Below are 11,510 nucleotides of genomic sequence, written 5' to 3'. Positions count from 1 at the left end.
TGACAGATCAATGCCCCTAATATTTCTAAAAGTAATTGAGTGGTCTTGTTTATTTTTGTATAGCAGGAGACTAACACTGAATAAAACTAATTTGTGGTCTGAAAAAGGCATGTCCAATACAGCACAGTTCTTTGGGGTGACACCGGTACAGCAAACAAGATCCAAAATATGTCCTTTGCAGTGTGTGGGAACGTCCATATATTAGTGTAAGCCTTAATTGTCCAATCAGGATATAAAATTTCTTGTGGATGAATTTGATGTGCTGTCCATGTGGATATTAAAATCGCCCAGCAGCAGTGCATTTGGAGATAAGAGTAGAATTTCAGCAAGAAAGTTAGAAAAATCAGTTAAAAAGTCAGAGTTGGGTTTAGGTGGATGGTAAACAGCAACTAATGTGGGAATTGGTCCATTAATTTGTAACATCATGGATTTAAACGAGGAGTGGGCAGGAGCACAAAGAGAAGATACCTTACACCTGCTGCTGTACAGGATTGCAAGGCCACCCCCACGTCCCGACACATGGGGTTGGTAGGTGTAAACAAATCCAGGCGGAGTGGTCAGATTGAGTTAGGTGAAATCATTTTGACACTGCCAGGTCTCCATCAGACATAGAAAGTCCACTTTATGACCATCAAGAAGATCATAGACAAGAGGTCCCTTGCAGGAGATGGATCGGACATTTAACAATCCAACGGAGACGGGATAGTTGCCGCTAGCTTCGCAAGCCGACCTGGCAAGGCAAGCAAGCACACTATGTCCAAAAACAGCCCAGTGGCTACCAGCTGATGCTGACAGGTGATGCCTAACATATTTTTGAGCAGGAGCGCCCCCCACCTAAGTCGGCCACAGGCGGTCTTGACTTTATTATTATCTTTATTATCTTTTATCCTTTTTTGTAAATATCTCATCTTATCTTATTATCTTTATCTTTTAATCTACTCTGATTATTTCATAAAAAGAAAAAAGAACTGGGGATAGAAGATTCAAAATGAGGAAATACAAACCCCACAGAGCTACAACTGAGTGCTGTTGATCGGCAGAGGTATCAGCCAATTATGGATGAGCAGAGGCTGCTATCCCCCTCCTCTTCACCCAGTCTTGTAGAGTAGTGATCCTTGTATGCGCTGTAGTATGAGGAAGAGGGGGAGAGCGATCATTGCTTGAGGAACCAGCCTCTCTCTTTCTCTCTCTCTCACTGCCTCCCTACATGAGGGCGCCAACTAGTATTTGCAGTGAATCTTCAGTACAACCTGCAAATGGGGATGAAAAGCTATTCAGACTGACAGTCAAAGAAAAGGCAGAGGGGAAAAAAAGCAAAGTGGGCAGCTTTCTGAAAGCTTTTTGTCGGAAGATACAAAACGAGTGTCTACATAAGAACCAAAGAGATCAGAATCAGCGCTGTTTGGGAAGCATGTATAATTCGGTATGCTTCATCATCCTGTCATGGGTGTTTGCTGTGCTTGTGTTCCCAGGTAAGGCACCTTCTTTTTCTCCAGTTTTCCGTATGTCTTTGTTTACATGCTGCTGTTTTTTATGTGGCTTTCCTATTCCTGTCAACACACAGGTGTCCACTGTTCAGTCATAGCCCCTTTCTCTCTTGCTTTCTTACTCATCTTTGTCAATAAATTCTGTCAGTAAAACCTTTTGTAAGGTTTTTTTTATGTGGAAGTCTAAAGATTAGAAGTTTACAAAAAATTCCTGCATTCCTCCAAGAATACTCATGCACAAAGAGCAAAAAAGTTCCCTCCACCACAGACACTTGTGATTCTTTACAAGTATAAGACTGAGTTGAACAGAGAATTTTTTTACACTCACCAATAAAATTACATTTTTTGTGGTCCCTGTGTTTGTTTTTTATATTTGTTCAGCTGAAATAATTAGTACATCCAAAGAATTTATGCAGACGTCAATATTTTTGATGTTTGGAGATGTTTGGAGTGGAGTTCCAGTATTATTAGACTGCAGTAGTTGTTGTTGTCTTAGAGTGTCTTAAATAGCTGCATGGGTATTAGGCAAACATTTAGTTTTTTAGTGCGTTGACACATGACACTTTCCTGTCAGCGAACCCTGGACATGGTCCCACTGACTGAACTTCCTTATGATGTCAGGAAACGTGATGTAGTAAAATTATGTTAAATCAGCCTGACATCTCAAAATGCAAATATGCTCCCAAAGCACCTGTAGTGAGAGAAATGTTTTTCCCCCCTCAAAGGGATTATGTGAACTGGATTATGCGAGGTATCTGACAGGGGAAATATGTGATATGTGACTAAGTGCATTTACATTTTATTAACAAAAAAAATCATTTTAGGTTCTACAACGTTTTAAAGAAACTTCTCTCTAGCACACCAGAATAATCAGAATGCATTTCTTTAAATAGAAGAATCACATTACAGTTATTCATCAAATATTATTGTCACTAGCTTTACATTAGCTTTTACAAAAGCTTTTTAAAAAATTAAAAACCATAGCTGAATTAAATCTGTATCTCTGTTTGTCCAGCCTCTTTGCATCCTTGTTTCTGATGCTGCCTCCCCAGCACACTGCAGAATAAAAAAGCGCATTTGCCACCACAGACCATAGAACATCTGCAGCAATTTACTGCAGATGTCAAGAGATCTTAAATGGTAGATGCAAATAGCATGAGAAAAGGTTTATGTCAGAATGTTAGTTGAGATAAAAGGGCAGAGATTTCTTTCACTGTGATATGTTTTAATCAATATCTATTTTTAGATTTCACCTGACAGGCACTGCTTGCCTCACTTGCCCTGATGTTAATTGGATTATTGTGTATGTGGAAATACTGTAATACATAAGCAAACAAGCAACAACAACAACAACAACAACAACAAAAACGTGTGTGTGTGTTAAAAAGATACAAATATAAATATAAAAAAAATTACATCATTGCTGATATGATATAGCAGCTGGAATAGTGGATGAAAGTGCATGAAAAACAACAACAAAAAACTCATCCCACATACGTCCCCCACCATACTTCTTCCCCCACTTTATTCATCCAGAGCTGGGTTTTGCTGAATATGCATGTCTTTTTAAAGTGTTGCCCTGGTTCACTTTCATATGCATTCTCTACATACCTGTATCAGAATCAGCTGTTTGACTGTCAGTATTGATAGAGACAGCTATGTTGAATTTGAAAAGTGTTGTGCTGTTGTGTTTTGGTCAGAAAATTGTTTATAGAACTTATGGTATGTGTGTGTGTGTGTCTTTGTGACTGTGTGAGAGAGGATAGCGTTACATTATTAATATGCCTTGCTGAAAAACTCATTCTGTTGCTGGATTTGTTTACTTTTTTTTTTGCTGAAACTATCTGGACTGTCACTCTTTGAACCTGTGATGACTTTATCTTTGCATTTAGATAACAGAGGGAAAGGTCACTGTACTTTATGAGCTCAGATGAGCTGATGAAATTTCAAAAAGTTCATCTGCATCAGCAAATTAAACTGATATTGATATATATATGAAAAAGCATTAAAGTTGAACAGAGTTAGTGTTTGAATGCTCATTTTCAATATGCAAGAATCAAGTTATTTTTAGCCAGTGACAGGATGACTGTTCACTGGAACTGTGACCCTCTTGTTTCCATTTTTTTTTCTTCTTTCTCATCGTGGGAAAAGTGTAATCACGAGGACTTAATAAGCAAGTAGCTTGCAGATACCACTTAATTTTTCAAGAACCACTGACAAGTATGTGTTTTCTGACACCTTTTAATACAAAAAACAATAGACCAGGGGTGTCAAACTCAATTGGGTTCACATACCACATACAGCCTAATTAGATGTCAGAGGAGTACAGTCATTATGTAATTAGATATAAATAATAATAAGCCCATGTTTTTTCCTTTGTTTTTATGCAAAGGAGTACAAGTACATTCAAAGAAATCTTCATATTTAATCAAATATCCTTTTAGAAAACATATCGAAACATTTAACAACCTCAGATTTCTTAAGACAGCTGTTTGCACAAATACAAACAAAATTTTAAGTCAAAGGCATTTGCAACTGAAAAATATAGTATTGCACTTTAAATATTATGGCATTGCATGAACAATAGGATTCCATCAAACCAAACTCTTTTGCAGTGAAGCTGTTGACTTACATTAAATTGAATATTTCTTAACTGTTTCTACAACAAGAATTCATTTTCACAGAACTCTGTGTCTGAACCAACATTTAAAAGGAGTTAGTCATTTCTAGGCTACTTTGTTTTTGCTCCTGAAACTTAGCATCTTTTGGTCTGCACAAGCGCATCAGTATCAGTCATCTAACTGTTTATGTGTGAGCCTTGAGTGCAATTTTGTTTTATTGATATTCATCACTGAGAAAACTTGTTCACAATGGTAGGTTGTCCCAAACATGCAAAAACATTTTGTAGCCAGGGCTGTTAATTTAGGGTATGCTGGCAAGAGATATTGATAAAATGTGTCCAAATCTACAGAGGAAAACTTTTCTTACAAATCTGCATCACTTTCCAAATCAATTATCTGTAGTTGGATGTCAACAGGCACATCAGAAGCTTTGAGTGTGAAGGGTGAGCGAAAAACTGCAAATTCTGTCTCGAGTTCACCAAAGATCTAAAACCGTTTCTCAAACTCACACAGCAATCCTGAAATCTCTTCTTTATACTGTTTCATGTCATCATTAATCCCTTTTGCACATACCTTTCTTAGGCAAGGGAAATGTGCAGGGTCACCACTTGACAGCTGTGTCTCCCACAAAGTCAGTGTGGCGGTGCGTGGTCAGCGATGCCACTGCAGGGTAGGTGAATGCACCTGCCGGGCATCCACAATCACGTCTCCCCGGGATAAAAGACTAAATGGGGTTCTATCATGTTGTTGTTGTTGTTGTTTTTGGTGTATGGCTGGCAGCTGGAATGCTGCAGCTGAGTTGTGTGAACAAGCAACCATGCTGCAAAGCATGAACGTGCACCCGGGTCTACTGTGGGTTTGTTACAGTCACCTTCAGTTTAAATGCCATGTATGCTCTCATAAACTGTGTGACAACTTTTTTGCAGCCTTGGAACATTTTGTTCAGAATATTCAAGTGCTCTGTAATATCCATCAGAAATGCAAGATCCTGCAGCCATTCCTGACGCTGTAATTCCATCACTGGATTTCCTTTTTTTCTCCATGAATTGTCCAATTTCCTCCGACTTTTATGAATCTTTTTACTTTCAAAATTTATCCAGCAGACTGGCCCACGGACTGTATGTTTGGACACCTCTGTCACAGACCAACCAGAATTTCCTAAAGAATGTCACAAGAAGCAGCTTGATCAACTAATTTTTAATTTAATATAGCTCTATTAAGGAACACATTTGCTTTTAACTGAATGTGATTAACTGTGTAGATCAGTGACCCAGCATTTTGAGTGGTTTTTGTATTTTGATTCCTATTTTGCTGTATTAGAGAAATGTTAAGTTCTAGTGTTTACTGTTAGCATGTCTTAGTTATGTTTTAGGTTATCCCATCATGCGGGTTTGCTTGTTTATGTGTCATTCCCTGTTTCCTGTGTAGGTCTGTCTTGTCCTCTGTGTATGTCTCTTAAGTTATGCTCGTGTCTCCCTCTGTCTCGTCTCCCTTGTGATTTACATAATCTTCCATGTCTACCCTGCTTCATGTACTTTCTCCCCAGCCCATCATGTGTGTCTCCTCCCGTTGTCTTCCAAGTCCATCTAGTTTCCCTGAGTGTTCTTTCTTCCCGTTCCCTGTGTCATGTTGTGTGAATTAGTCTGTGTCTTGGTGTTTCCTGTTATACTTTGACAGTGTCCCGTCCTCTGTTCAGTCTGTGTAGTTTTGCTTCCTCTGTGTTGTCAGGTCAACTCATTCCAGCTTTGTTCGGCGTGTGTGTCCACTCTCCCTAATTACTCTTGCTTATATTGTTTCTGTTTTCTGCTGTCCTTTGTCAGGTGTTGTATTATCTCAGTGTCTCCCACGTCATGGTTTACTTCCCTCGTCCTGGTTTCCTTGCATCTTGTGTGTTTGTTTTGCTTTAGTTTTCCCAATTTAGTCAATTAGTCTAGTCTTGGTTTCACATTTTGAATGTTATTGCGCGTCTCCCTCTTCTAAGTCCCTGTTAGTAAATTAATTAACTGATCACCATATATTGATTTTATGTCTTACAAAAACTTGGTTACAGCAGGATGACTATGTTAGTTTTAATGAATCAACACCCAGAGACCCAAAAGATTTCTGTTGTTGTTATATATCTTTGTTTGTATATTTATGTTACTATCTGGTTTCTTTTTGTCTGATATAGTACTCAGCTCAGATAAAATAATCATTGTGCGTGATTTAAACATCCATGTAGGTACCAAAAATGAAAACCTCAACACAAATTTAATATATTATTAGACTCAATTGGCTTCTCTCAAAATGTAAAAGAATTAACTCCTAAAGCTACTGTGTTTTTGTGGTTTAAATTACATATAATAGACTCTAATTTGTTCTTGATAATGGGTAGGCCCCTTCACACAGTAAGGTTAATTATGGAGTTCCACAGGGTTCATAGCAAGGACCAAGTCTGTCTAGACTATACATGCTTCCCTTAAGGATATGTCATTTATCACGCATATTAAACAAATATGTGGGACTGCTTTCTTCCATTTCGCAATATCTCTAAGATTAGAAACATCTGCCTCGGAGTGAGGCTGAAAAATTAGTTTAAGCATTTATTACTTCTTGGATGGACTACTATAATTCATTATGTCCTAAAACTTTATTTAAGCCTTGAGTACTGACAGGGACAACAAAGAGAGATTTTGGAGACAGACACCCGCTCAACCGTTAAGATTAGGCTTAAAGCTTTCCTTTTTTACAAAGCACATAGCTTGGGCTGGATCCGGTGACCCTGAAGCCTCCCTTAGTTACACTGCAACAGTCCTGTCTTCCCCCCTCACCCCAAACAGTCATTGCAATAACGTTTTCTTGAGTCAACATTAGTTTTCTATGTTACAACTGCACATTTTTAATTGTTAAATTAACATGATTCTTACATGATTTTTTTGTTTTTCATTTATGTCAAGGCTTTTTATATTGAATTAATGAGATAATTATAAGCAGTTATGTTTACATATCAATTTCTTTTTAGTTTATTAAGTTGCCTTATGATGAACCAATATAATTGTTGCCTTTAAATAAATATATTATATATTCTATTATTATATCAGAACCACTGTTTGCATTACATGTTTAGGTTGTAGTTTGACATTAATTATAATTAGTTCAATTAGTACTGTTGATTATATAAAAAATATTAATTACAAGCACCTTTGAAACAGTACTTTGTTAACCAAGTATCTGTATTTTGTGAGTGTTACAGATTTACAAATGTGAACACACAGAACATGTGGTTAGTTCTCTGAGAGACTCTCTCTCCATTCCGTTACGTATTGCATATGTACGGGGAATGCCCCCCCCCCCCCCCCCACCTTGGATATGGCACGTGGATGGTTCTTTAAGACATTCCTGCTAGACCTGCTACGCCCCACAGCTTGAGCATAAAACAGCTGTGCACACATTAAGCACACATTCTCTATCATATCTAGACTATCTCTCAGCTCCATTACATATTCCATATGTACAGGGTAACTCTTTAAGACACCCCCAAGGAGGCAGTGCAACCAAAACCCCACAGTGAAGCAAATAAAGAATTTACAAATGTACATGTAAATGTAAATGCCTTGTCAAGGCCCTGCCAGATGCAAAGACAGAGTGAGTGGGCGGAAGGCATTATCTGTGAGACACAAGACTGGCCTGAGCAAGACCTACAAGACATCACATTCAGGCAGTAGAACCCAGTAAAGGTCGAACAATGACCATGTTGTCACATCAAAAATGGCCCCTTGACAATGCCAAACAGGGGGTCGAGTGGGCACGCACTCCAGAGGGAAGGGGAGCCCTGTAGAGGGATTAACTTGCTGAATGGCCTTTAAAACCCAGTGGGACAACCAAAATCAGGACAGGGGTCTTCCCTGGATCCCAGAGTTGAAGACAATAAACAGCTGGTCTGTCCTCCTAATCAGCCTGATGTATGCCGCCAAGGCACAACTGGGGCACAGGGGTGCCTGCCACTGAGCCACCTCCCAGTCCAAGCCCTTAAGGGAAGCTGACCGTAGCTCAACTGACTGGGATAGGTGGAACTGGGACAGGTCTTTTGGCAGAGAAGCTGCGTTGGGCCGGAAGACCACCCCTTTCCTGTCTGTCAACAATCCCTGTGGATTGACAGCACATTGAATTTATTAATCCTTCTGGCAGATGTTCGAGCCAACAAGAAGAGGGACAGCCAACTCAGATCAGTGTCCTCCAGCGGCTCAAAAGGAGGGTGCTAAAGGGTGCCAAGGACCAGGTCCAGGTCCAGGTCACGGGGGAGTGGGGTCCTGGCCTATGAAAGTTGTAAGTTGCTGGATGCCTCTCAGGAACCAGGAGATCAAATAGTAGTTGGCCTCACTAACGGTGTGTTCACACCGAACGCGATAGGCGGGAGCGAAAACGCCCCAAACGCCCCTAATTTGACGCATGCACATTCGCACCTCGACGCGTGTCCAACAGAAATCCATCGCGCCTCAAAATACATATTTTGACGCCGCGTGAACCGGAAATGTGGGAGGAATGTGGGAGGAAGTTGCGCCAGACGGTATCTTTGCAAGATGGCAGCTGTCGAGCAAGCAATTCAAGAGAGAGTTTCCCTTCTCTATCTACTGTGGAGAGCAGAGCAGCGGGGAAAAAGACGTCCTCGCCGTATCTGGGTCCATCAGGTCCTCCAGAGGCGTGAGCACTTTGGAGAGTTTCACCACTTGCTCCAGGAGCTGCGCCTGGATGACGGCCGATTCCAGCGATATCACCGTCTTTCACTCGGCCAGTTTGAGGACCTGCTGTCCCGCGTCGGTCCCAGAGTCTCCCGCCTAGACACCAACTACAGGCGCTCAATTCCACCTGCAGAGCGCCTGTCCATCTGTCTGAGGTTAGTAAAAGTGTTTAATACGGTAGTCCTTTATTGATACCTGTGCTAATATATGCTAAACTATCGTTTATACACTGCTAACATGGATGTGCTATGCTAACAGTGAATGCTCTCGGTGTTTACTGAAAGCAAACTGTGGTACGGTGACGACTGTATTTTTAATATTTCTAGTGATACTCGAAAGTTCTCATTAAGTCCCGATTTAATTCGATTTATGCTGTTATCAGTGTTTGCAATGATAACATGGCTGTGGTGTCTATCAGTGCATGCTCTCTGTGTTTGCTGATATCAAATAGTGGACCACTGTGCGCTAATCTTTGTTGTGATACTCTCCTTTTTTTTTTTATTTAGACCTGGTTTAATTCATGTATAGCTGAATTTTTTTATATAATCCCCGCAGACTGTTTTAGATATTATCTAATAATTATAGTGTATATTAGATAATATCTAATATACACTATGTAATTATAAGGATAATTACATAGTGTATATTAGATAATATCTAATATACACTATGTAATTATAAGGATAATTACATAGTGTATATTAGATAATATCTAATATATTTGTAATTGAAATCTAACATCACCAAAGTGTTTTGGAATTTGAATAATGTATTTTGTAACTGCAGTACACATCATACTAATTTTAAACAATTTTGTCCAGGTTCCTTGCCACCGGGGACTCCTTCAGGACCATTGCGTTCAGTTTTCGAGTTGGTGTGTCTACCGTGAGCCAGATCATCCCCCAGGTAGCGACAGCCATCTGGGACTGTCTAGTGGATGATTTCATGGCTGTGCCTTCAACTGCAGACTGGCAGTCCATTGCAGAGGAATTCCAGGAGCGCTGGCACTTCCCTCTCTGCTGTGGAGCTCTGGATGGGAAGCACGTCTAGACGAAGGCACCCCCCAACTCAGGATCCATGTTCCACAACTACAAGGGAACATTCTCCATTGTTCTCCTTGCGGTTGTGGATGCAAGGTATCGCTTCCGAGTTATTGATGTTGGGGGGTACGGGAGGACCAGCGACGGGGGTATTCTGGCCAACTCCACCTTTGGTCAGGCTCTTCGGGCTGGGACTCTCCATCTGCCTCCTGACCAGCCTCTACCTGGTGGAGAACACCGTGGAGCCCAGCCCCATGTGTTTGTGGCTGATGAAGCGTTCCCGCTGCGGCGTGAGCTGATGAGGCCTTTTCCGGGACGCCTCCTCCCTTTAGAGAAGAGGGTCTTTAACTATCGCCTTTCCAGGGCCAGGATGATAGTGGAGGGTGCCTTTGGTGTCCTCTCCTCACAGTGGAGGATGTATCGGCGCTCCATGGAGCTCCGTCCTGAAATTGCGGAGAAGTGTGTGAAGGCAACGTGTGTTCTCCACAATTTTCTGCGCTGTTTGGACGAGAGAGGGGCACCTGCTGTGGTGGAGCCGTTGCAAAGCCTGGGCCGTGTAGCAGCAAACAACTCCTCCAGAGAGGCTGTCCTGGTGAGGGAGAAGTTCATGGCCCACTTCTCGGCGGAGGGAGCTGTGACTTGGCAGCCAAAGGAGTAGCCTGTTTGAAGTCCGAGTGACTTCCCCACAACGGCTCTTTTAAGAGCCACCCACAAACCTGTAAAGAGTGTTCCTGCCTTTTTAACATTTTCTTAATAAATGGAGCTCTACTCCAAAATAAAATAACCTCTCTTTACTCTCTTAAATAACTTGTCTTCACTATGTTCCTATATACTGTGTGATGCAAAATTTTGGGCAACCTTAATAGTCATTATTTTCCTGTATGAATCGCTGTTACAATTGAAAATGTCACTTGCATATATCATATAGGAGAGACACACATTGATATACACTAAATTTTCATTTCATTTGTCTTTAAGTTGCCAATTTATGCACCTGCTTGATTTTGTTTAAACAGTTATTCCACACTTTATGTAAATCCAGTGAACTTAATTTCACTTCTCAAATATCACTGTGCGTGTCTTCCATATGATTTTTATTGTAACCACCAACAATTTCTACAGGAAAATAATGACTTTTACCAAGGTTGCCCAAACTTTTGCATCCCACTGTATTAGTATATTTTGTCATTAGTATAATAAGAAATACATTCTACATGTGTCAAGTCGGGTGCGAATATTTGCTGTGTAGTAAAACTGAGACATAAGTCATTAAAAATGTTTATTTGAAAAAATATATAAATTCAATAACAACAACATTAAACATAAATATATAAAATTTAACTATTTACAGAAAGACAGGAACAAAAAGGACCCAGCTTGGAGTGGAAGAGCCTCAGGGAGAATGAGGAGAAAAATAAGAACATTGTTTCTGCCCTGGAGAGCCTGCTGCCTCATCAGAAAACTACTGATCGCTAGGGTCCAATGTTTCCAAATTTAACACAGCTGTGCTGCTTTCAAAAACTAATTTGTGCATTTTGAATTTCACAAATTCTCGTGTCTGAGGCGGCAGGCTCTCCAGAGCAGGAGCAAGGTTGAGGAGGAAATACTCCGTTGGAGACGGGCGTGGCCTCTTCAGTGACTCCA

At 40.5% G+C, this 11,510-nt stretch overlaps 1 protein-coding gene across 1 annotated transcript in view; it reads left to right on the top strand.

The window, feature by feature from the left end:
- The first annotated feature begins 1,178 nt into the window (after positions 1–1,178).
- The window catches only part of opcml (opioid binding protein/cell adhesion molecule-like), a 388,855-nt gene continuing 378,523 nt past the window's right edge, over positions 1,179–11,510 (top strand). The window contains exon 1 of the mRNA XM_063486143.1: positions 1,179–1,472. Within this exon, the coding sequence (XP_063342213.1) occupies positions 1,208–1,472 (265 nt within the window). The 5' untranslated portion in view covers positions 1,179–1,207. The remainder of the gene's footprint in view (positions 1,473–11,510) is intronic.

Source organism: Pelmatolapia mariae, linkage group LG10_11, assembly GCF_036321145.2.
Source record: "Pelmatolapia mariae isolate MD_Pm_ZW linkage group LG10_11, Pm_UMD_F_2, whole genome shotgun sequence".
NCBI classification, from domain to species: Eukaryota; Metazoa; Chordata; class Actinopteri; order Cichliformes; family Cichlidae; genus Pelmatolapia; species Pelmatolapia mariae.
This window is presented reverse-complemented; position numbering and strand designations above follow the sequence as displayed.